The sequence below is a fragment of the Pogona vitticeps genome, chromosome 1, assembly GCF_051106095.1.
Source record: "Pogona vitticeps strain Pit_001003342236 chromosome 1, PviZW2.1, whole genome shotgun sequence".
Classification (NCBI taxonomy): domain Eukaryota; kingdom Metazoa; phylum Chordata; class Lepidosauria; order Squamata; family Agamidae; genus Pogona; species Pogona vitticeps.
In genome coordinates this window covers 60,020,352-60,047,321 of record NC_135783.1, presented here as the reverse complement: position 1 = coordinate 60,047,321, position 26,970 = coordinate 60,020,352, and the positions used below count along the sequence as shown (strand labels likewise).

The window sequence follows — 26,970 nt, the reverse complement described above, 5'->3', positions numbered from 1 at the left end:
AAGATTAACCTTACCAAAAATGGTAACCCTAGTACCAGTGAAGTTAATGGCAAATGCCATTAATTTCAGTCAAACAAAATTGCAACCCCAAATAATCTATAAAACCTAAAATGCTGTTATTTTAGCCATCCTTAATGCTATAAGATATAAGGAAATAAAATATATATGTATATTTTACACATTACATTTTGTGCATAATATGACATTTTCTATTAGTGTAAGTTAACATACAAAGTTAAGAAACCAATGTAAAAAAATGAAATCACACATTCTGCGTTTTTCAGCATATACTCCTATGAAGCAGGAGAGTAGATCATTTCACTTCATTATGCACCAAAAGTATTTGTATCACTAAATAAAATAATACTGAAAATAATTTTATTCTCCTATTTTCGCATTTTAAAAAGAAATTATGTCACTTCCATTGAATTTTTTTAACAGAAAGACAAAATACATTGACAAATGTATTGACAAAAATACATCTGTCATACATACTTATGATAAACAGAACTTCCTAAATCATAACACAAATAAACTATGAACCTTAAGCACTTTAATCCCTAGATAATACAAATGTATCAGGGCAAAAAAAAAATTGCAGACCAGAATTCAACTGCTTGCGTACAATGGCATAAATGCAATGACAGAAATCACAATAGTGAATTGTCACTATTTAAGAAGCTGCTACTTGCATACCCTCTTGAACACCAACTCACATGCCAGAGTATGTAAGGTATAGGATTCTGATCAATGTTTCTGAAAGCTATTCATAACAATTTGACAGAAAAGATACAAAAAAAACCCCTATCATGGGAGTTCCAAATTCTCTGTCAGGAAAATACACAATTCCAAAAATCTGATTTAAAGGAACATACCTGTTGCCTATTACTGGGCATATATGGAAGCATAGTTGAGACATGAAACATTATTTCATAGTCTTTGTACGTTGTATAAAGGGAATGAGTTCCAGTTGAATCAGCTGAAAATAAAGCCCAACATTTGGTAAGTGAATAGACTGAAGCACAAACAAAGCATACTATTCTGTCCCAATTGAAACAAATATATTCGATCCTTACTAAGCCTTCCTCAATCTTGTTATCATGTTTCAGTTGTAACTGGGGCACCTGACTCAACACCTGTGACAAGTAATAATTGTCTACTGTTATTTAGGTACAATTTCATCACTGCGACAGAGTACAAACCAACACCAGCCCACTGCAAAATCCCTTACTTTCCTAGCCAATGAGCAGTTTGCTGCTACTGTTCTGATAACTCTGCAGGGTAGAAGTGAGAAGCTTTTATCTTATAAGAGGATGTTACAAGTAGTAACCTATAATTGCTTAAGAAGGAAAAGCAGCTTCATTGTCATAGATCTTGTATAAACTCTCAATGCATCTGGATGTGGGTTGCATTGTTGATAGTTTGGTTCATGCTTCTTTGACCAGGTCAAATAGAGTATAAAGCATGCTAGTTTTATACCAGAGTAGGAATATGTTTGTTTATCTGATCATAAACAGGACCAGATTCGGGTGGAGTTGGTTTCTGAATTTCTAAGCTCAGCAATTTTGCTAATGTGAGGATGAGATCAGAACATGAATGGAAGTCCATTAATGGTGATGATGGGTTTATATATCCCACATCTGCATCCAGGATGATAGCCAGCACTGATGTAGATCACCTGATGATTCAGTTTCATAGACAGAAAATTAGACTGAGTCCAGAGTGAGGACAGATGGTTTTCTCTCTGTAGTACACCTTGAAAGTTTAAAACTTTTCTCAACAGGGGCAAGGGAGGCAGCAGCCAATTCTTCTTCATATGCCTTCTTAGATTTGGACCCATATGTATGTCTTTGATATACTCTGGAAGGAAGGCAGGTAGAGCCAAACCACCCTGGACTATACATAAAAATGAGTGCTCTGTCTCTATGTGCATCGTCCGACTGTGTCTTAAAAAGGACAATGGGAACCTTGAAGACTTGTTCAACTTTCCTGGTCTCATTGATTCTTATATTGGTGGCAAAAGGCGCTATTGCGCTGACATTGGACTTCAGCATCAATATATTTTGGAAGAGTACAGTGGGATGTCAGCCAGAGATCAACAACTTTACTTAGTGAAGTAGTCTTCAATGAAGGCATCAAGGGTGAATTAAGGAGGAGGGTTATCAGACTCAAGTAGACTCCAGGGTCCTCAACATTGGATCAGATGTCCTATGTTTGTGTAGTAGCAGGGTCAGTGAAACTGACTGGGGCTGCTTACTAGTAGACAACCTTGATTCCAAGCATCTCTGAGTGCCAGCAGCTGGAGTCTTAAGAGGTGCACATTTATGGTTTGAAATTGACAAATTTTTGTACACCCATGGTTGTGCTCCAGCAACCTTAAGGCCAAGCCTCCACACCAGCTGGGCACGGGGGAGAGCCAAAGAACACCTCTGAATGAACTCTGATGTTCCTCTTTGACTATTCCTGGAAATTCCAGAAATGAAAGCAAGTGCCACTTTGATCTTGGACATGTCCATAATAGAGCTGGGTCATAGTGGCACAATACAGGGGTGGAGGAGCTCTCAATTGTGATATACCAGTTTCACGATAATGGTGCAATTTCTGGAAACTCTTCTCCAGAATTTTTAAGGTGGGGATTCGCAAAGGAAAGGCAGGAGGTGAAGAACTGGATGGAAAAAGGTAATGATTTCTCAAAAGGTAAAATGAGGGACAAAATTAGCTCTACCAAATGTTCCTCAGTGGTGGCTCAAGAGAACTAACAGATGACAGTTGGGCACTGGACATATGCCCTAGGGAAGGCTAATCTGATGGCTCGCTTTTTAAGCTCCAGAACATTCCAGTTTTGCACAGCTGTAGAAACACTCATGTGTATGATTCATGGAGACCATGAAGACGTTCTAGTACCATAACGGCAGAAAGTACAGTATGGATGCTGGCTCTGTAGTTTTCTTACGCAGAAAAAATTTATCATAACCGGTCTAGGGCAGCCTTCTTCAGTTCCTTTCCTCTTGGCATAGTGTGTTGTGATCCTGATATTGCACTGTTTTATGAGATAATCCCTGATTGCAGCTGCTCATATGGAAAATGAGAGGATCCAAGGGCCCAAAGACAGCAAAGTCCTCAATTCTATGATTCTAATAAACCTCTTGAGACAATTCTTGAAATCATACACCCACATTAACATATAGATCCGTGTATGCATACTCAGAAATGGTTTACTATTCCCTTCTTCTGGGAGTGTCCTGGGATTGTACAGCTTGCCCAAGGCCACACAGGATGGCTATACCCAAATAGGAAATTATAAAAGATACTTTATTAGAACAAAATCTTTTTATTTTTTAGTTTTATTCCACTATGTTATTCAAACTTACTTTTATTATCTAGTTGAGCTCGGTATTTATTGAAGCCTTTTAGCCGTACTCTCTGACCTAAAAGATCAAGGAATTCTTCAAAAGCAGGTCCTGCTGTCTCATTATTATACATCTCTTCTTCAGTACTTTGGCCTGCTTTGCAGTACAATATCCCAATCTTGTGCTGAAAACTCAACTACAATTACGAAAGACAAATTAACATAAGAAATCTTGCTCAAAACAGCACTTGACATCTCTTAAAGCTCTATTTTTTTATAATTACCAATGAATGTAGTATAAAAAATTAATTACATTTTACTTTGACTTCAAGATGAAGGATATACAGTCGTGCCCCACTTAACGATTACCCTGTATAACGACGAATCCGCTTCACAATGTTTTTACGATCGCAATTGTGATCACAAAATGATGTTTTAATGTGGTTTTTTCGCTTTGGGACAATCTGTTCCCTGCTTCGGGAACCGATTCTTTGCATTACTACGATCAAAACAGCTGATCATCGGGTTTTCAAAATGGCCGCCGGCTGCTCAAAATGGCTCCCCGCTGTTTTTAGGAGCCATTTTTCGCTTAACAGGCACCCAAAAATGGCCGCCATATGGAGGATCTTTGCTGGACAAGCAAGTATTCAGCCCATTGGAACGCATTGGATGGTTTTCGATGCATTTCAATGGGCTTTTTTATTTCGCTTGACGTTTTCGCTCTACAGCGATTTCGCTGGAACGAATTAACATCATCAAGTGAGGCACCACTGTAGCAGATTTTCAATAGTTGCCTACTTACACTGTAACCTATAGACAAAGTATCCTTATTCTCTAGAGGTAAGGCTTATTAATTACCCTCCAAAATTGCTTTATGCCTTCTTAAATTACCACTGAGGTTAAATGTGATGCAAGATTTTTAGATCACTTTGTACACTGGAGTACTGCCCTATTACCCTCAAGCAAAATGGCATTTATTTATTTTTTACTTCAATGAAAATTCATCCAGACTGATTTAAGATATGGCTAACATCAACAATAATCTTAGTATTGCTGCCATCTGGGCAAAGGAACTTTCATTTCGTTCCCTCCAAGCAGCCACACTGTAAAGAATATGAAGTACAGCACACATGGAAGATACCACTAATTAAAGCTCCAGACTACAAAGTAATGGCTACATGCGTTAGTCATTCTTGCTTTAGGAATGTCTTTTTTTCATACACTTTCAACTTAAATTTCAGCTACTGAAATCTGACAGGCTCCTTGATAATAACTGTATGCTATCCAGTCAATTCTGACTTATGGGGATCCTCTTCATGGTTTTCTACGTGTAGATTACACAGAGGTTATTTGCCATTATCTTCTCAAGGCTTTATGGGATTAAGCAGCTTGCCCAAGGCTACAAATGTTGGCTCTTCTTCCATGAGGCACAGTGGAAACTGAACTTCTGACCTCAGGCTCTACAACCAGACACCTAACTTACTGAGCTATCCAGGCAGCTATGACAGGCTCCTTGCCGCAGTAATATAATCCATACTCTTTACTTTCCTAATTATACAGCACATATTGGAAACTGGCCAGAATCCTATTACATATACTACCAGTGTAAGTCAAAAATAGTATAAATCACAGTGGCAGGTTTATGCTATTTAAGAAAACAACACTCATATTTCTCATTGCAAACTAGGCACATGTATTAGCATTCAACAAGGAATATAAGTATTGACTTCTAAACTAGTGGAAGCTTTTTACTGCACCCCTACAGCTTGACTTATGTTAGCATACATATGTACTGTAAAACGATTCTGGTCTCTAAGTTTACAAAGGTTTCTTTCACCTCCTTAAGCTTAGAAATTTTGCAAATGAATCCTGCTTATATCTCACAGTGGTCATAAGTTAAATCACCTCTAACTTGTGTGTAGTACAAATTAGCAAATAATTATGAATTATAATCATTGTCTTGCCATGCATATTGACTGAACCTGTTCAACCTTATTCAAAACAACAAAGTCAACATAGGATGACTCCAGTACTGACATGTCAGTTCTTTTTACTTATTCACCCACTATTTAAACTTTATTAAATGACAGAAAAAAGTCTGCTCTTAAGTCATTCATTTATGTACAGGGATCTCCAAACTTTTTACAGTGAGGGCCACACTGGATATTAGGTTTTTGAGGGTTTGAAGGAACAGGAATATGCACGTGCACGTAAACTGCTAGCCCACCCACCTCCACCACCATACATGATCCCCCTGCATGGACACCCACTTGCACCCCTGCCCACAGACGCACGTGCACAGGTTGAAGGCAGCAGGCCTGACAAAACGGCAATGTGGGTTGGATGTGGCCTGCGGGGTGTAGTTTGGAGACCTGATCTATGTATGTACAGGGCTCATAATCATATACTGTATGCTCAAACATACTTGGTCTTCCTGATACAGTGGGACGCCTCCACTGAGGATTTGTTCCAAGAGACCATGCAATGTATTCTTCACCAACAAGTATTCATAGCATGGTCTCTGGCTCCCTCTATTGGCTCATTCTAGTAATACAACTGAAAATAGTTTTTTTCTGGATTTTTTCTTTTACTATTTTTAATATTTTCAGACCATGGATAAGTGAATCAGTGGATACTGATTCCATGGATAAGGGGGTCCTACTATGCTGTGGATATAGACCCAAGGTCCACCATGCAATTCACAAGAGTGACCAGCCTAAGATCACTTAACCTGCCTGCCACAGTAATTGTGAAGATAGAATTGGACAATCCCCAGTATAATATAGTCCTTCAGAAGATAGCTAATGTACAAATATGATGCAAGTATATTTTTTCATATATGTATAACTACACTCATATTTACACAAATACATTTTCATTTCAGATGAGTAAATATACCTTTTAATTGTGTAGAAAAGCAGATATAAAGCTAGATAATCTCAACATTATTCACTCTGAATTTAAAGCATACATTAATTTTGTTGGTTATGCAGTATTTGTTTATTAAATCATCCCAATTAGGATTTTACATTCTAGGAAGAATACTGTTGTGAATGAAGTATCTAGAAAGGTGAGATAGTAAGCCAATGCTTTTCTTCTTTTATCCAATTAGCAGCTCTCCAATGCTGAATGTTTACTTGAAACTGCTTATTAAACCACACAGTTTTCATGATGCTATAGAAATATAAATATGTAAATAGCTTATTGAAGCTCCTTAAAAGAACTAAGCATAAGTAAGTAAGTAAACATCTTCTGTTTCTCAGACAACCCAGATTATGAATTAAGGCTTGTTTATCACAAGACAACACATGTGCAAACAAGTTTAAGAAAAACATGCAATACCTACCCCTTGTTCATCCAGTTTAAGCAGCTGTTCAGAGACTTTGGGTGAACTGGAAGCTTGCCTTAAACACTGAATGCTCAGTTCTGGAATTACATATTCTAATACTTCTTTCAGAGGTAAGCCTCGTGCCGTGCCATGTCTAGCAGTGGATGGAATGGCATCTTCTAAAATTGCTCCTCTCAATGTTGTAAGCTAAAGTAAGAGTGGAAGTCTTACTGAATATTTTTACACAGTCTACAACAAGTAAAATTGGAGCCTCGCTTATGTCTGTACTGAATCAATGGTAATTAACATTTTATACTAACCTTTCTATTGCTCATCACTTCAACTGGTCTATATTCAGCATTTGAGCTTGTTACTGAAGTTATCATCAAACCTCTACATATTGATTCTTTCTCAGAGCAAGTTTTCAATAAGTAACTATTGTGGCCCTCTAGATGGCCCTCATTTCTGTCCAATTGGTGACTGAAAGCTAATGATGAGACATGTTGGGGGTATGTACTTGTAGTACATAAACAAACTGTCTAAACTATATCAGAAATCTCTTTCGAGGAATAAAACTTTAATTCTGTATGTGTTAGCCATGGTAAGATTTGAGAGGAATACATTCATCATAAAAACCATTCTAAGTCTGCCATTCCCTTGATTCACTAATAAAAGCAGGGGGGAAAGCTCAACAAAAAACACTATAATAGAAGTTTATGTTGGAGAACCAGATTTAAAATATACAATTTGTCAAATTCATCTAAGAAAAGAACAAATCATAATGTTATCTCACTTGCTATTTTAGGTGCCATTTTTAAACCATGAACACAACATCATTTCCTTTTGGCAGTAAAGCAGCCCAATAGCTTACCCAGAATGTACAGTAAAACAGCCAGAATTTACAGCATCACTAACATATTAATAAACGTTCAGCAGTAACTGAAAGTCACAATCACCTTCTCCCTTCCTTCTCTCACTTTTCTCTGCAAGTATTCTTCCTTCGAATGCAGTTCCTAAACCAGTTTATACTTCTATAATCCTCTTCTGCCAAGCATCTGCAACCATACTTATTGTCTGCCTGTTTGTTACCTCAAATCTTGCAGGCTCACCATCTGTTTGTCTTTGGAGAGTACATCAATTTCACCTAAATCTATTCCTTAGTAGCTTATGACTAAGGTGAAAATGAATGACTGAACTAAGAATGGCTAGAACTAGAGATGGGGGTAATGCCCCCGGCATAGCTGGACATGACAATGGGCCGGACTGTCCACTCATCTGTCTGCACCAGCTCCACTCTCTCTTCCAATCACTCTGGAGCTCCCAGTCGGCTATTCACTCATCAGCTTGGCATGGAGATTCTTCCTCCCTTTTCCTGCTAGGAGTGGATAGTCGATCAGGAGCTCCGGAGCAACTGGAAGGGAGAGCGTAGTCAGTGTTGGCTGAGTGAGTGGATGGTCAAGCCCCAGGGGGCTGGACCCTCATTACATCTACCTGTCTCTAGCTAGAATCTTTCTATATATTCTTTGTCAGCCACCCAATTGTTAATTATCATTAGGTTTTTATATCTGAAGGTCACATAATTTCATCCATGAGACTCTCCACAGAAAGAAATTAAAATAACTTATACGTAAAAGAAAAGAAAGACTACTATCATATATACACACTACATGGGAATGAGCCACAAATAACTCACTAGGGCTTATTTCCAAGAAAACATAGGGTTCTGTGTAAGTGTAGTTCTCAACACAGCAAGGTTTTAGTAAAAGCCAGACAACTTAAAAATGACACTCAAAATGAAATAAAATGAATAGTTGTTACAAGACAGAATCATTTGATATGAATAGTAAGAGAGCAGCAAAAGGCACAAAAATCCTAGAATATCAAAGCCAAGTGAAGTACAAACATAGCAACCGTAAATAGGAGGCACATTCACAGATAAGACTGGGATCAAGGAGGGATAGATGGAATAACTGGCATATGCTGGGAAGAGGCACACATCTGAAATTTCTTCCCCTGTCCCCTCTGCAAAAAGAGAGACTTGGTATCAAACTTTCTGCCTGAATACTAATACATTCAAGGACTGCACAATGGATAGGGATTGCCTGAAAAATCATCTGGCCAAACCAATCTCATTCCTCTGCTTACAGTAATAAAAATATATTGCATGAATTGGTGTCTAGCAGGAATTCCCATAATTTAGGCTAGCTGGAGAAAGTGTACCAACGTCATTATTACCATATCTTTCTGCGCATGAGCTCCTGAGGACCAGTTGATATTCCTTATGTGCACACATACAATATGAAATGAACTTGCCCCACAGAGTAATCTGGAAATCGGAAATGGGCACAAATCAGAATGTTATTCAACTATCAAGAGATCTAAGGGCTGAAGATACCTAAAACAAAGCCATGGAATAAAAAGTGATATTTTTTTTTCTTCTTGCTTAGCAGTCTGGTTTGAATCAGCCAGATATATTCTATTTTAGCTCTGCAAGCAAGGCAGACAGGCAGGTGCATGTGCCTTTTTCTTTGTCTCATTTCTGCTTGATAGCACCTTGCCCTTCTGAATGAAAGGTTACCTTTTCTTCCCCAGTCTAAGCTTTCAGAAGTGCAGATATTTTACACCTAGGTACTGTGCTTTTGTGTGACCAAATTTTTGAGATACCTATAACATGGGCAATAAAAGGTAAATTTCTATGCCTCTATTGCTGGTATCTAAAGTTCTTCTTGAAATTGCCTGTATGTGAATCAGGAATATCTACAAGTACAAAGAGAAATCAGACGTGGAATGCAAATAGCTTTGTTGATATATTATTTTTCTTTCATCATCCTAATTCTGGAGCAGTGCAGAAACCCTACCTCACTTGTTCTGAACACTATACGGTAGTTGAACTGTGAACCTTCTTTTTCTTTTGCATCTTCAAACTTCTCCCTTCGGATGCTGACTGCTACTGGTCCTAAATTTTCATCTATTCCAAAGTAGTTTTGATGCTCTGTAGTACATAAATAGAAGACAACAATGAAACATTAGACGAACAGAGTCTTACATATTTCTGGGACAAATATTATTGGCAGAGATGAGAAAATCCCTCTTTCCCATTTGTCTTATATTTTTATAATGCCTAATAAGCAAGCAAGACAGTCTTATCTAAATGCATGATGAGTCTATTCACATCAGGACATCTGTTCAACATAGCTGGATGTTGGAAACTAAGAGCAAATTGAATGACTAAGGAGTTTCATTTATCGTATGCTATGCATTTATAAATACTCTTGAATTGTACCTATTTCTATCTCTCCACTGACTGGAGGCTTTTGATCTCTTGGAGGGTTCCATCAGTAGAGGGGGAAGACAGGAATTCTTGCTGAAGGAACCCTTCAAAAACATGGGAAGTGGGAAGGTAGAGGGGGAAGACAGAGTTAGTGAAAATTGTCTTCTTTCCTGTTCTATTAATAGAAACCTGTGCTGGATCAAAGAACATGTGGCACTAAGTATACAACCAATTCTGAACAATGTTTCCATTCTGGACCATAATGGAACACCTGAGTGTTCATTGGCACATAATATATTTTATGCTATTATATTTTCGTATTATTTCTCTATTATGTTTCTTTAATTTTTAATACAAGTATGTTTTTCAAATCTGTCCCACAGTTAACAGTAAGCACCTGGAATTCTTATGATTATTCTTGGCATTTATTATATATATATATATTATTTATATGTCCACTGAAGACTTTCCTATATTGGTGCCTTTCAGAAGTGTTTGACTTTGATGTCTATCATTTTCAAGCCTGTTTTATGCAAATTAGAAATGCCTCTTGTTCTCTCAATCCAGATACAGTCCTCAGGTTATAAAGAGAAATACTGTATACTCAAAAACAGAGCTTTTCAACATTACGTCTTTTTAATGTAAAAAAAAGTGGAAGCTCCAAGTTTAAAAAAAGGTAAATATTGCCCAGCTGTGAATCGCTCCTTCTCTCCTCATCCGTCCTAAATTTCACTCCTGATAAGATGCTGGGTAGAGAGGGAAAGAAGTAATGTGTGAGAGAAAGGCAGGGGTACTGCTTGCCTCATGATGGTGGTGAAGGTCATATTATTTATAGTCTGCAGTGGAAGTCAGGTTTTGTACCTTTTGCTGGCGCACTGCAATTGCAGCAGTTAATTTCGTCCCACATAAGTGAAGAGATTTTTTTCATTCATTTCAAGCAACATAAGGTATGTACAGAGGGAGACAACTGCTATAAGAGAACAGTCAAAACTTTCAATATGCTAAAATAGGGAAGTTCTAGGGACTTTATACTACTAAGGACAAACCTCAGGCTTCTAGAATCTATTTTGTTTTCACGAGAACTCCAAGATCCACTAACTGCTGTGAGAAATGAAAAATATGCACCTATAATTAAGAAATGCTCAATACCAGAACTCAATCAAACTTGAATTAAACTAATTACACTTCCATTCAAAATCCACTCCTGCCTACTCCACATTTGATAGATACAAATGGCATGCCGGAACAGAGAACAGAATTGTTAGTTTTTGGACTACAATTCCCAGAACACTCCACTGCAGCCTGGCCACCAGCCATGCTGGCTGTGGTATACTGGGAACTGTAACCCAAATAAGTAGTTTTGCCTTTCTCCGTGGCTAAATACTTTACAATTTCTGTCAAGGAAATATATGTTGACTTGTTCTCTTTACACCAATCCATCTTAAATTAAAAGATGTTTACGCCAGAATAATTCATCTAACTTTAAGTAACTTTACCTTCTAAGGAATGATGCAACTAAATGTTTTTCTAGAGCTCTATTTCATGCATGTGTAAGCAAATAAAATACCTATAACCCATACACTAAGCAGCTATTTAATGGCCTTTCTCATTTTGAAAAGTGATTTTAAAAAACTGATTCAACCGTATTTCTAGCTCTATGTTTACCGAATAGATTCAGTGGGATGAATACTTAAAAAGTACAGTATTCCCATTTTCTACTTCTACATTTTTCTTATCTTTAACTTTTAACTGTTTTTAGGGAACAGTATACTTATAGGGCAGCCAACTGAAGGATCTCAGGAGAGAGCATTAGTGCAACTCAGCTGGCAGAGCGGATGGAAACCCAGCAGGAGAGCAAATAAATAAATGTACATCTGTAGAAAATGTAGTGTGGATGTCCTAGCAGTGGCAATTCTGCTGGGAGGAGGGGTGCTGGGCATGGATAGACTATATGAGCTTTAGCCCAACAAGCTCACAGAATCAGTCCAATGATAAGTCTGCCCTAGATGGGACTTGCATAATAAAACATCTTATAAATGGGCAAAAAAGAAGAGGGAAGGACCCTACCACACATTCTGGATACAGCATTTGATAGGTGTTCAAACACAGAATATCTTTTCCTAGCTCATTAAGGGAGGATCAGTCTATCCACTGCTTCGTTTTGTATTGCCCATTCAAAAATGCTGTCTTTAGCTTGTGTTTGTATTTCATGCTATATTTTTTACTTTGAAACTCTATAAGCTGCCACAGGAACATGTTAGAAGAACTGAAATGAAATAAATAGTTCAAAATTTTATCAATTTTCCCTTAAGCTTGCTATTCTGACAAATCATTTCTTCTCATTTGAGCATTCATAATCTCATATCACTTTCAGATGGCTTCCTTTCCTCTTTTAGAGTTCACACAAACCACAGAACAAGAGTGGTACTCAATTAAATTCAGCAAACATTGACTGCAATGTTTTAGGAGATACCACCTGAAGTGATATAAACACACAGGTTATTTACCTGTAACTGTGATTCTTTGAGTGGTCAATTGCAAATTCACACCAATGAGTTCCTTCTGCATCTACACAGACATCTTCTGAACATTCCGGAACCTAAAAAATCTATCAGACAACACCCTCTCCATAGCATAGGCTCCACACCCTGCAGCTAAACCTCAGTTCCCCCAGTCCACTGCTGATGGAAACACGCATGTCCATGACAGACTGAAGGTAGTAGGAAGGGTGGGTTTTGTGAATTCACAGATGACTACTCAAAGAATCAGTAACAGGTAAGCTACCTGTGCTGCTTCTTCATGGTCTCTGTGATTCACACCAATGGGCGACTGACAAGCTCACTTACACGTCAATATTTGTAGAATAGATCACTGCTCTGCAAAAAGAAGCATCATGTTTAGGCCTGATCTCAAACTTGTAGTGCTTAACAAATGTCCAAGGTTGGGACTATGATGCACCTCTACACATATCAGGCGGCTGTATTCCCCTCACAAATGCTATAGATGTAATAGTACTAAGGTACTGGCCTTTTTGTTGATTGGTAAGATGAGGTAACAGATTGCACTCTTCACTTATAATCCTGTGAAAAAGACAGTACACCCTCTTTGAATTATATGGTTTTATGTATCAGGACATAATAAAAATCATCAGGTTCTTAGCAGGTCTGAAAATTAGATAAATACATGTCAGATGAACAACAACACATGCCAAATTACACTGTGTCATGATATATTTAAGAAAAATAAAGCCAAAATGGAGAATCCATGTGTGAAAAACTAAGTACACCCTTACTGCTTCCATAGCAATTAAGAGGCTAAGTAGCAGCCAGGTGCTGCTAACCAAATGCCCTTGAGTAATTTATCATCAGCAAGTGTGACCATCTTTACAAAAGCCAACATTTTAGCAGTTTTCTGGTCTACAGCATTCTGGTAGGTTTTAACATAATGCCAAGGAGGAAACATATCAGCAATGATCACAGAGAAACAATTGTTGCTGCCCATCAATCTGGGAAGTGTTATAAAGCTACAGTATTTCCAAACAATTTGAAGTCTATCATTCTACAATGAGGAAATTATTCAGAAGTGGAAAACATTCAAGACTGTCACCAATCCTTCAGAAGTGGACATCCAAGCAAATTTACCTCAAGGTCAGACCATGGAATGCTCAGATAAATTGCAAAAAACCCAAGAGTTACATCTCAAACTCTACCGACCTTTAACATACTAAATGTTAAAGTTCATGACAGTACAATTAGAAAAAGACTGAACAAGTATGATTTGTTTGGAAGGGTTGCCAGGAGAAAGCGTCTTTGCTCTAAAAAGAACATAGCTGCATGGCTTAGGTTTGCAAAGTTGCATCTGGACAAACTACAAGACTTCTGGATCAATGTCTTTTGAGCAGAAAAGACTGTCTGGCTATAATGCAAAAAACAAACACAGCACATCAGCACAAACACCTGATACCAACTGTCAAGCACAGTAGTGATGGAGGGGTGATGATTTGGATTTGCTTTGCAGCCACAGGACCTGGGCACCTTGCAGTCATTGAGTCGACCATGAACTCCTCTATATACCAAAGTATTCTAGAGTCAAATGTGAGGCCATTTGTCCAATAGCTAAAGCTTTGCTGAAACTGGGTCATGCAACAGGACTATATTGCACACCAGCAAATGTACAACAGAATGGCTGAAAAAGAAAAAAAATCAAGCTGTTGCAATGGCCCAATTAAAGTCCAGCTTTCAACCCAATTGGAATGCTGTGGCAGAATCTTCTGAGAGCAGTGCATAAACAAATACCTGCAAACCTCAATTAAGTGAAGCAACGTTGTAAAGAAGAGTGGCCTAAAATTCCTCCACAAGAGACTGATAAAGTCATACAAAAAAAATTACTTGAAGTTACTGCTGCTAAAGGTGGTTGAATCATACAATATTCCTTGTTTTTCACATGTGGCTTCCCCATTTTGGCTTTATTTTTGTTAAATAAATCATGACATAGTATAATATGTTATGTGTTGTCATTCATCTGAGTTTGTATTTACCTAATTTTCAGACCTACTAAGGACCAGATTATTTTTATTACGTTGTAAAACCAAAGAATTCAAAGAAGGTGTACTTTCTTTTTCACATGACTGGATTAAACATTGAGGCATAATCAGTTTGACTTTTTTGTTGTTCCTGATAACTAATTAACAGTTTATTAGACTTCTATAATTGTGAAGTACATAAGGCCACAGCCCTCTTCACATCCAGCATATGCAATGGCTTTTCCAGGTCTGTCTGACATTGGTGAAAGAAAACGGTTAGGTAGTACTACGGATTGATTAAGGTGGAAGATCAAAACTATTTTCTGCAGAAAGGACAAGTCTAGAAAGAATGTCACTTTGTCTGTGAAATTATAGAAATTATAGAAAAGGTGCCTCTTGCCTAAGGGCACGTAACTCACTTGCCCTCCTAGCTGAGACAAGATACAGTCTTATATGACAGAAGTGCCAAGTTCAAAGTTGTCATTGGTTCTAATGATGACTTCATTAGCTGGTTGAGCACCAAGGCAAGGGACCACTATAGCAATGGAGGGCTCACATCAGAGTACATGTTTCTGAAACCTCTCAAGAACCTTTTGGGGATGGGGTTCTTGAAAAAACATGATGCAGCAGAATCGTGATGCTGATGTGCAACTATAGTTGATAGGTATACTTTCAGAGATGAATAAATCTTTTTCTTTAAGTTGCCACAAGAACCAGAATGCAAGGTGAGCAGTTGGTAACACTGTTTTAATGACTTGGTGAAACCTACAAATATATTCCACTCATAGTTCCACATAGTTGATTGTTTCCTGGCTTCCATCTTAATTCTGTTTAATTATAGTTAATTATCCATGCTGTCAATTTCAGCCTGGCTATGCCTGTCAGAGGAATGAAGTCCCTGTTCTGAGTTAGAAGGTCTGGGATCGCTGACAGTTGGTAAATGTCTACTGCCATCAGTTTTAATGTGGTGAACCAAGTTTGGAGTGGCCACTATGAAGCAATGAGTGTTGCTCTGGGTGTCTCTTAGTAGAGTTTTATTGCTGTCCTGTGTAGCAGAGGAACTGGGGGAAATAGATAAAGGAGTTCCTTGACCAGTGAATTATAAAGGCATTGAGAATCTTTTCTCCGCAATCTCTGAGAATCTTTTCCCCACAAGCTGCCCACAAGCAACAGTTCTTGCATTTCTTGGTTTTTTGCATTTGCAAACAGGTCTACTTTTGGACAGCCCCAAAAAGTACAAATGACCTGGAACATCTGTCCTCCGATGGGAGGATACATGCCCCCAATATATGACTAAATGAGTGGTTATTAAGATGAATTGTCAGGGAAATCATTATCTGAGTCCAAATTTTGGGAGGGAGAATTGCCACTCACAGGTTTCTTTCTCTAGATCCACAGGGGGCTTACTGTATCTTTCCCTTTGTCATAATGGAGGTTGATTTGGTAAGTATTTGCTGTGTTTTGTCAATTTTCTTTGATATATATTTTAACTATTCTTACATTTAGGTAATAACTGTTCGGTATATAAGCCATGGTGCTGTTTGTGTTTGGCTTTTTTGGCTGTATCTGTAACCTGGGTAGTGAGTACTGGAGAACATTCTTGGGTGCTTTGATTTCAACCATATTTGTGAGTTGGACTCTTGGGGTCGAATGTTCCCGAGATCTTGGATATCAGTGTTGTTTTTCCTTAGGGATTCTGATAGTGAGTGTCCTCAGGATCTTCAATTATGAGTGGGCTCCAGTGTTGGTAATTTGCCTGGTGAGGAAGGGAACACTGAAACAGACTTGTGTTTGCATGTTGACAGTTTCGGAGACAACACCAAGGATCCTGTCTGTGATCCTGTCTGCTCTTCCCTTGATGTCACTGATCTGGAAGGACAATACCCTACTTTCCAACAGTTGATGGTTGAGGCTAGAAACCTCGAAACAATCATAGAACATGCTTGGTATGGTGTAACTACTGACAAGGTATCTGGATTCAGGGGATTTCAATACTGAACATCTGTAAGGTCTCTCCAACTGCCACAGTTTCAACACCAGCATTCCCTAGGGCCAAAACTGATGAGCAAATGGTACTGACATTGGTGAATGTACAGCTGTGCCTCGCTTAACGATTGCCCCACATTACGAATCTGCTTTACGACGATCTTTTTGCGATCACAAAACAATGGTCTAAATGGGGGAATTTTGCTTAGCGATGATCGGTTCCCTGCTTCGGGAACCGATTTTTGCTTTATAACGATAAAAAACAGCTGATTGTCAGGTTTTCAAAATGGCCACTGGGTGCTTAAAATGGCTCCCCGCTGTGATTAGAGACGGATTCCTCACTATACAGGCAGCAAAAATGGCCGTCGTATGGAGGATCTTCACTGGATGGTGAGTTTTTACCCCACTGGAACGCATTGAATGGGTTTCAATGCGTTTCAATGGGTTTTTTTATTTCGCTTTACGATGTTTTCGCTTAACAGTGATTTTCCTGGAATGGATTATCATCGTTAAGCAAGGCACCACTGTATAGGCCAACCATGGAAAGAGCAAAAATGCTGTTATCCCTGCACCCCCTGCATTCCAGGAAGGGTGGCGGAAAATGCCACTCTAGACCAGAGTAAAAATGTGGCATGTCACCAAAGTAGTAGGGCAGACTATATATGGTATCCCTTGCTGCCCTTTGTAAGTGGTGAGACTTATGCAGCCTTTTCAACTTTGGAGACTTCTCCTTCAGTGTTGATGTGGACTCAGAAGATGAATGTAGTTTATCCCTAAAGGAAGGCAGGTTCTCCTTTTGTTTAGTTCTGGGGCTCTCGCTGAGTGGTAACAGTTGACGTAGGGCCTGCTGAATTAGTTGGTTCCATTCTGAGGAGTGACTGAAGGCCAGTGAGGAGGCCGGTGCTTGTGATATCTCTCTCTCTCTAAAATGGATCTGAAACAAAGTCCTTGTGCTCCCTATCTTGCTGGGGAGCATTGCTGGGGTGAAGTTTAAGAAGCTTGTGAGGTCAGAGCAGAAAGTGAGCCGTCCCCTCGTGAACAGGACACAGAACAGACGAGAGAAATAAAAACAGCAGGAAAAAAGACAGAAGTAGAACAGGGAAAAGATCAAACAAGTGATGTACGCGAGGAGGAAGAGAAGGAGAGAAGTCGCGCGGAAGAACAAGACAGAGGGATGGAGAGAGAGAGAGGAGCGAGGAAAGATGAGAGAGAAGGCGCGTGGAAGAGCAAGAGATGGGGGAAAGAATAGGGAGGCACGAGGAAAGTGAACCGTTAAGGCAGTTAAGAGACGGAGAGAGAGGCAAGAGGAGGTATTGCAGAGATGACCAAGAGAGGGTAGATGTGTTTTTAACAACAGAGGAAGGAAACACATCAACAGAAACAGAAAAGGTCTCAGTATTTGAAGAAACAGATGATTTAGTTGAAGAAGGCATGTTCGCTTACAAAGTACCAAGAAAGAGATTAGCCGGGAGTGTTAGAGAGGGAAGAGACGAATGGTCTTGTGAAGAGAAAATACGTCCCATAATATCAGGTCTTTCCAAGGGGTCAAGGTCCAGAGCAACAGGTCTATCCAGCAGACCTGATCTACATGAGGGAGAAACAACCAGAGGGGCAATGGGCTCGCCACCCGTGCTGGCGGACTTTATGCCATGGACCAAGCAACAACTGAGAGAGCCGATCGAGAAAGAGAAATAGAGCAAAATTTATTGTTAAAGGACATTAACCAAGAAAAGTCATTGTTATGGATGTGGGACAATTCCCCACCTCAGTTATCTGTTTGATGTTCTAACGAGTTGGACAAAGTTTTTTTTAAAACATTTTTTATTAATTTTCCAATCTATCTACATTGTTTGTGCTTGTCAAACATCGTGTTACATACTTGCTTACAATTATTTGTTTTTTACACCTCAGTGTCTTCCCGATTATCCCCCCAAATTCCAACCATCTTTCAAACCATTCATATACAGATTTTAGTATATAATATAACTACTATCATAATATTACTCTCATATTATATAAAGTTCTCAGGATCTTCTAATAACATTCTTATTGAAAGTGGTTCCAGATCCATGACCCAGCTTTATATCTAGTTTAGTTTGCCTAAAAAAAAAAATCACCATATTACATCTTTACCCTGATTCGGGCTCCCTTATTTCAATTTAGTTCTCCTTTTAATATATAGAATATACCCTTTTACAGATCCAGATGATAAATATAAACATGTTTCCAATATTAAGGGGCCCTTCCTTGTTTTCCCTTTTTTCATCTTTCTAGGTAATTCCCTCTCTGATTCCTCTTTTTTCATTCCCTGCTATATCTCTAAACATTCTGTCATCTTTCATGTCCTCTGAAACCATTTTGTAGTTCTGATTTATGTCCACTGACTTCTTTTGTACTTGGTCTATCTTCAATGAGTCTTCCAGGCTTTTTTTGGTTAATTTTGCTGTTTTTTTCCCTTTGTCTTCCCCTGGTACTCTCCTCTGGTCCAAGACTGATGTTTCTCTTAAGTTAACTTTCTCAAGCTGCTGCTTGGTTTGGCATACATCATCTGTGATACTCCCATTTCCTTCCTTGTTGTTTCCTGTTGCTTGTGGACTATAGTCCTTCTGATGTTGATTAGATAATTTTGCCTCTTGATAATGAGATCTCACGGTCGTTAATATTTTTTTGAAGCATAGATTTTATTTCATTCGAAAATTGTCCTTGTTGTGCCATTCTGTTTCTGCTGCCTAGATGCTTATAAACAGATATTCCAAATTTCCAGAGTCATTTCAAGAGTTCCGCTTTGGCTATGTAAAGTTGAACCAAATTCGACCCAAGGAACAGTTTTTGAAAAGTCCACTTTAGGGTTAATTCCAGCCAGAAGCTCACGAGGAAATAAACAGTTTTTCAGACTTAAGCAACAACAGTATATTCAAGGTCACATCTTCTGGGAATCATTCCAAATGCTCTGGATAGTCAAAACAATGTCCGCACTTAATTTGCAGGAAGGTCTCTTAAGCTTATAACGCCAGGTTGTAAATATTCTTAAAGTATAATTTTAAAAAGTTACTTTCTTCAGCTATCCCTCTCACCAGATTTTCTGCCGCTTTAAAAAGTTACTGAGATAACATAGCAATTCTTTTTTTCCATATGTAGGGGTACGTAGGCAATTAGTTGTAAAAAGATTCTCACCCGATGGAAAAACAGCGATGCCAGGTGCTGTTCCTTGCTTCTCTCAGCCGGCTGCCAGCGACTTGGAAGCTCGCCGAAGCTGCTTATTTCTGCCCGTTGGCTGATTAGGGAGTTTCCTGGATCGAACCGGGGTGGCCGCCCCCCCCGTGATCAACAGGCTTTCTCCCCCAGTTCACCACCCCTCCAGGGTGGTTCCGACACCCTACGGTGTCCCAAAACAGGTCAGAATGCAGCCCAGGGGACAGAGCTCTGCCCCCCTGCCGCTGTCTCGTCGCGACGTCAAGACGGAAGTCACGAGGTGAACAAAGTTGAAGCAATAGGTTCTGTTAATAAAAGTTCTTTTATTCAAAATGATGATTCATCTTTTACAGTACAGAAAAGGGAACAGGCTCAGGGAAAGAACAAACCTTTTTACAAAGCTGTTGTCTTACAAGTCTTAGGCATTTCAGATTTGGTTTTTGTTTTGTTTTCTTAATCTGGCTAGTCACAGAATTGGTATTTTTTTCCTTTTTCTTCTGAACTGAGAACAAGGTCAGTTACTGAGGTTGACTTTGGTAATGAGACCAATTTCAGCATGGTCAGTCTGTTTTTGGAACGAAGGAAGATGTTGGTTAGGTAGCTTCAACTACAGTACTTGGAATGGTAAATTTGCTGGTGTTTCCAACTGAATTTCCTTAGCTGGCTTGAATGTCAGCTAAGATTCCCTATTCTTTATGGCTACCTTTGTAAATTCCTGACAAATATGGCAGTTCTGCATTTGGAGCCATCCAAACAGTACAGGCACTGGAGTGTCTTTTGGTGAGAGGTATTTTATTAGTGCAAGAGACACATTTCTTAAACTGGCCCACAGGTGCCATTAAAGGTAAGGTCCATACATCCTGTCGTGATGTATGGAAGTGAGGGCTGGACCATAAAGAAAGCTGACCGCCGAAGAATTGATGCCTTTGAATTGTGGTGCTGGAGGAGGCTCTTGAGAGTCCCCTGGACTACAAGGAGAACAAACCGATCCATTCTAAAGGAAATCAACCCTGAGTGCTCACTGGAAGGACAGATCCTGAAGCTGAGGCTCCAGTACTCTGGCCATCTCTGTTGGTTTTGCTAGACCTTTCAGCAGCTGTCAACATTAAAAACACATTACGATATTAAACGCCACAATTAAAAACACTTTGAAAAACATTTTTTAAATCTCTAAATTTAACAAATGCAGAATTTCTAAAACCTCCACTTATTTTCTAAAAGCTTGCCTTAAAAGGAAGCCCTTTGCCTGACAACAGAAAGGCCAAATATTCCAAGGACATTCACCATAGGAGACCAACCTGGCCTCTTGGGGCAGTGCATTCTAATGCTGAGAAGGTCCTTTCTTACAAATTCAACAAAAAAAGCATGTGGGAGTGCTGGGACTGAGACAAAGCTGCTGCCCCCAGAAGATCTTAAGTTCAAGGAGGCTCATATGAGGTAACATATCCTTGACCCAAGCAGTATAGAGCTTTATAGGTCTTAACCAGCACTTTGAATTGGAAACAGACTAGCAGCCAGTGAAGCTATTGTAATCGGGCAGTTATACACTACCGGTAACCAGTGCCAGTCAGCAGTCTGGCTGCAGCATTTTTTCTGAGAGCTGCAGATCTGACTTTTCAGGAGGAGTATAACCCATCTAGTACAAGTTAAATCCATATCCCGTGATCTGCCTTTTTAACTGAGTTTTTACTTCTCTAATTAAATTTGTTTACCCTCATCCTGTCCATTACTGACCACTGACACTGTTCTAGCCCTAGAACAGCTTCCCTTGAATCTGATTGAAAAGATAGAATTGAGTGTCACCCACATATTGATGGCACCATACTCCAGAAAACCTCTTTCAGTGGTTTCATGTAGGCATTTCATAGTATGGGAGACAGAACTGAGCCATGGGGAACCCCATAAGCCAAAGGCCAGGGGGTCAAACAGGATCCCCCCAACATTGGCTTGTGAGCTCAGCTCTCCAAGAATAAGAACCACTCAAAACCAATGCACCCAAAATCTATGCTAGAAAGGTAGCCCAGAAGGATACCATAGTACATGGTATTGACAGCTGCTGAAAGGTCTAGCAAAACCAACAGACGGCAACTCCCCCTGTCTAATTCCCAGCACAGGCCATCGAGCAAGGCAATCACAGCTGTCTCCATTCCACAACCAGGCCCGAATACACATTTAAATGGATCAAGAGGGTCTGCTTTATCTGGGAACCCCTGGATCTGAGAAGCCATCACACCTTCCAATGTATTGCCCACATATGGGATGTTGGAGACTGGCCAATAATAATTCAATACAATGGAACCGAGGTGGGACTTTTTTTAACAATGGCCTTACTACTGTCTCCTTTAGGTATGTTGGTATCTTGCCTTACTGCAAGGATGCCGTCACCACTCTCTACCCATTCAGCCCAACTTCCTTTAACAGTGAAGGGCAAAGCCCAGTCACATGCGGTGGCTTTCACTTCTCCAAGGATCCTGTCCACATTCTCAGACAACACAAACAGAAACACATCCACCCTCAAAAGATAAACAAGGGGCAAAGCTGCATCAACAGGACCTTCAACAACTATAGCATCTGAGTCAAAGAGATCTGAGCAACTTTGCCTGCAAACTGCTGTGCAAAATCTTCACAGCAGGTTGCCAAGTGGTCAGTGTCTCCTTGTAGGCATCTGTGTAGAAGGCCCCTGATCACCCAAAACAGCTCTACTCTTATTGTTCTCTGCACAATGGCAGCAAAGAACAATAATTTCTTCACTGTCACCACTGCCACAGAGCAGGCTTTCTAATAAGCTCAACTGTGTTCAATTGGATCTTTTTCAAGGTTTCCACTATCATCTACTCTCCACTATTTCATCACACCCAGATTCCTAGTAAACCAAGGGGTTAGTCCAGCTCTGCTCCATGAAAGGGACACTTAGGCGTAATTATGTCCATTCCAGAGATCAGCCAAGGCTTCAGTAGGATTACCTGCCAAAACATCAGGAAAGAGCCATCAGGAAATCATCTGAATCCATACGCCTCCCAGGGTGGACTATCTTAACTGGTAGAGACTCAAGAGTTCCAATAAATCTAAATTCCACCAGATAATAAATTTCACCAGGTAAAAATCTGTCCTGGACAATAGAACTAAAGAGTTACTCCAGATCCAGATTATCATCATCCTGATCTGTAAAGAATACATTGACACCCAGCAAACTGTAGGAAAGGGGCTTAGAGAAGCTGCCATTTCTCTTTCCATTCCCAGGTCTGGCCTGATACTACACGGAGAACACATTAGTATCCCAGATATCAACTTTTATTTAAAGATACAATTACAGAGCATGAGACATCAGACTATAAGGTGACTTAGCATTCATGTACACATTCTAATATGCATGTGCATTAGCGATAGGTTGCAGCCATTCATGACCAAGAGATCACAACCAGTAAAAGAGATCCCAGGCAGGATGGTAAATCATGAAAAATGGTGGGAGTAGCTAAAATCCACTGAAAGGGATTAAGGGACTCCATTTGCCCATTAGGTTCTGTATAGGGTGCCTCTAAAAAAACTAATAGCCTTTTACAGCTCCCACAGAAATTAGCCACTCTCACCCATTTCCTCTGTCTTCTTCACAGAAACATAATGTCTGGCAAAGCCTTCATTCTCCACCTGTGTATTACTGAAAATTCCTGTGAGTTAGTTAGTTTCTTTGCTAACATCCTCCAGATTCTGAGCACTGAAATCCAAGGAATCTGGAAGTCCCATGCTTAATCTTTTTTTCATGACACAAATAAGTTCTTATAATACAAGACACTTTAACTTGTAATTTTAGCTGTTTTAAGGATGTTTTTCCTAAGTGCATTTGTACTACGATATAAGTGATTTACATTATGAATGTCCGCTATCACCAAAATTCCAATTCAGATTTTAGAATTTTTTTAAATTTGCAATTTCCAGATGTCCAGAATCAATTTGCAATCAATATGAATATTATAGAGTAATTATTTTTCCCTTAAAAAAACAAATAGGAAAAACATTTAAAAGGATTGCCTTATGTTCTCTAATACCTTCTCACTGATTGTGTCAAACAAAAAGTGCACACCAACAGCTAGTAATGTTTGGGTATTAGCAAATGACTGTAATGAACATACCGATTGAATCCTGAAAAGTGGGAATGTCAGCAGCATTGGGGAAGCAGAGGGAAGGTTACATTGGAGAGTGGTCAAATAACAACCTGAGCAGCACTGGCAGGCAGACTGAAGCAGCAGATAGCCTATGGTGTGTGGGAACTGTACCGACAACATGAGGCACAGAGTAAGCATAATCTTAGAGTAGCGGTTGGAAGAATGAAAGAGGCAGGAGGAGGGGGCAGCCAATTGAAGCATGGCATGCCTAGTACTTAAAGAGGACTTCAGGGAAGCCCAGCAATGGTAGACTGATCTTAAGGAAAACAAGTTTTTCTACAGATTCAGGTTCTGGATGTGAGTAGTGTAGACTGACAATGTCCCCTGACTAAGAAAACATCCTCTTACCAAGAATACTAGTCTATGGGTAAGACAGCAGTTCCACTTCTACCTTGGCCAGATCTCCCTAGACAGACTTTTCCTCAGACAAATAAGAAAAGGTATAGGCCCCTTTTGGTTTGCAAGGCATATATGCCTCTACCTCTGCATGTGTGCCTCTACCTCTGCCATGTCTTTCCCCTGGGGTGGTGTCTCTGGAGGACAGACCCTTGCCATGCGTGCCAAGACAACGTCCCATAAAGCTTGTACTGTTGTTGGAGCGGTGAGGAACATGGACTCTAGAACACAACAGCTGGTATTGTTGTCCTGAGTATTACAGACATTGCTACTTTCTTCCTGCTATGTTTGATCCCCCCCCCCCAGCACTAGCTGGTGACCTTCTTCACTAGCTGGTGCTGTATGTGATGGAAAGTTGACTGGCATGCCCCCCCCCGCTGCTGCTTAACATCCATTGCCCACTGGTTTGTTTGTTTTTAATTTGGGGGCCCAAGAGGGCTGATAGAAAATACTCCTCCTTCTTCCACAAGGATGAAAAAATGCTTTTCTCTCTACTGAATCCCCCATCCACCTAGACTATCCCTTTCATTATAAGATCCAGCATGTCAACCAAGTCCTGAACATTGGGCTCACTTGGCTAAGGATGATTGTTTCCTGTGTTGCACTCTCAAAGCTTCAGAAGACATAGACCACTAGAACCATTATGTCTCACTATTCTCTGCCCAGAGGAGCAGCCATACCAATGGAAGTCTACGGTGGCAAATCATGGAGTGAGTGCCCTTTGGTGCTCCAGCGCTCTTTCAAGGAGACAGAAAGTAGAGTTCCATTGAGTTACCACATCCTGGATTAGGTGGTGCCGTGGCAATTCCAATTTTTCTCACCTCTGCTACAACAGTTCCCTGCCCCAGACACTGTGATGCAAGTGCTCTGCCACCTTTCTGTTCCACTCAATTATATTAGTTATGCATATGTCTTCAATATCCTGCAAAGCACTCTGAATTACTAGAGAGTGTGGGCCATACACCACATCCCTTTCATCTTCCCAGTTTACAGTACTGCCACCATGTTTGCCCCACTATCTCTAACAAACATACCTTGCCTTTCTGTTTCAAATGGCTATTGGTAAAGAGGTGCCAGGTTTGCCACAAACCTATAGAAGCCAGTGTCCTTCATCAGAGAGAATGGCTAGTCATCCAAGACTACCATCTCCCTTGGCAACAAGTAATCCTGGCATTTTTAAACTTGCAGAAGGCCTTTCCTGAACTCAAATGCCTCTAAGTAGATAAATAGGTACCACCACGGTGGGAAGGTAACAGCATTCCGTGTCTAGTCACTCTGGCCATGTGACCACGGAAACTGTCTTCGGACAAACGCTGACTCTATGGCTTGGAGACGGCGATGAGCAGCATGCCCTAGAGTCGGACATGGCTGGACTAAATGTCAAGGGGAACCTATCTCCCTGCTTCCTCATGCCAATAGCTCAACCTCTGCCCTCTGATGATGATGATGATGATGATCGTTATAGATATTCAAAACTATCAAACTTGGATTCAGCTTTATTTGAATAACTACTGGAATATTCATGGAATTCTGAATATTTCTGAATCTGAATGTCCATCCCTAGTTTACACTGCCTTGAAATCCTAAATATGAAAAGGTAACTCACAAATGTTTTAAATGAATAAACAAAATATTATGCTATGTATGAAGATTCTAATGCTTTTGCTCTCCCTTTTTAGAGTATCCTCTAGATCTTTTTTTTTTTGTATTTTCTTCATTTGGATTTTATTCCAAATATCTTAAAACTTTCTAATATTTTTTCTTCCCCTTTTCTTCAATATTCAATATGCTTCTCCCTTTACTTGTCAGGAAAACCCTCAAACTGTATATTTTCTCCTTGACCTTTTCCTTTTGTCAAGTAGGTGCTTTAATAAACCAGCAATACTCCCCTTGCTATAGATTTTTCCTCCATCTCATTTCCCTTCCCTTTGTGACTTTTGCATCCTTTCATTAGACTGCAGGAACATTCAATGTTCCAGTCAAGGAACATTTTAATCTTCACTATACTTTCAAGTGCAATTCAGGATGAACATTTGTAAAACACTGGCTGAAATCCAGTTGTGTATCACAGTAAAATGCACCACAGTAGGCCCATTGAACCAGTAGGGACTTGATGAGCCAACTCCTCCATAAGCTCCATTGATTTAAATGGGCCTACTTTAATCACAATGTACTACAGTCAAGTTGTAATTAGAGAAGACCATTTGAATCACTGGAACTTATAGAGCAACTTACCAAATCCCCACCGATTCAATGGGTCAACCTTAGTGTGACTGACTACACTGAGCACCAGTATTTCAATGATAATTACACAAAAAGCATTGTAACATATCAAAACCTGGATACATCACACTTCCAGCACTGTTTCTCCTAAATTATGTTGGATGTAATTTTTCTTTGCTGTTCACCCTTTTTAATTTTTCAGAATTAAAAGCAGATAGACTAATGAATACAAATATATTTTCATGGTGGTCGTTATATAGTTATGGGATTATTTCTCCTGTTCGAGCACAGGAACCAGTTTGTGCAGAACAACCTCTGTGAGAAGTCAAACAGAATTCTCTTCCCTCTTACAGTACATTGCCCTGCACAGCTACACTGCTGCAGTACCTGGTACATTCATGGAAAACAAGTAACCCCCATTCTTCACATATTAGCATGATATCCTCAAGGAGACCAGTACAGAGACATCTCCTTGGATATTGTGCAATCTAGGAGACAGTCTGCCCAAGGATGCTGCTGAATACAATTATTTAAGGTGTAGGA

The 26,970-nt window shown here is 39.7% G+C and overlaps 1 protein-coding gene across 3 annotated transcripts in view; it reads right to left on the bottom strand.

Moving 5' to 3' along the window:
* Window positions 1-26,970, bottom strand: part of SIPA1L2 (signal induced proliferation associated 1 like 2) — a 113,722-nt gene that overhangs the window by 81,860 nt on the left and 4,892 nt on the right. For all 3 annotated transcript variants that reach the window (XM_020786762.3, XM_020786769.3, XM_072993480.2), the window contains exons 2-5: window positions 9,536-9,669; window positions 6,696-6,884; window positions 3,372-3,546; window positions 876-979 (exon numbers count right to left, since the gene is read on the bottom strand). In XM_020786762.3, coding sequence (XP_020642421.3) covers window positions 876-979; window positions 3,372-3,546; window positions 6,696-6,884; window positions 9,536-9,669 — 602 coding nt within the window. The remainder of the gene's footprint in view (window positions 1-875; window positions 980-3,371; window positions 3,547-6,695; window positions 6,885-9,535; window positions 9,670-26,970) is intronic.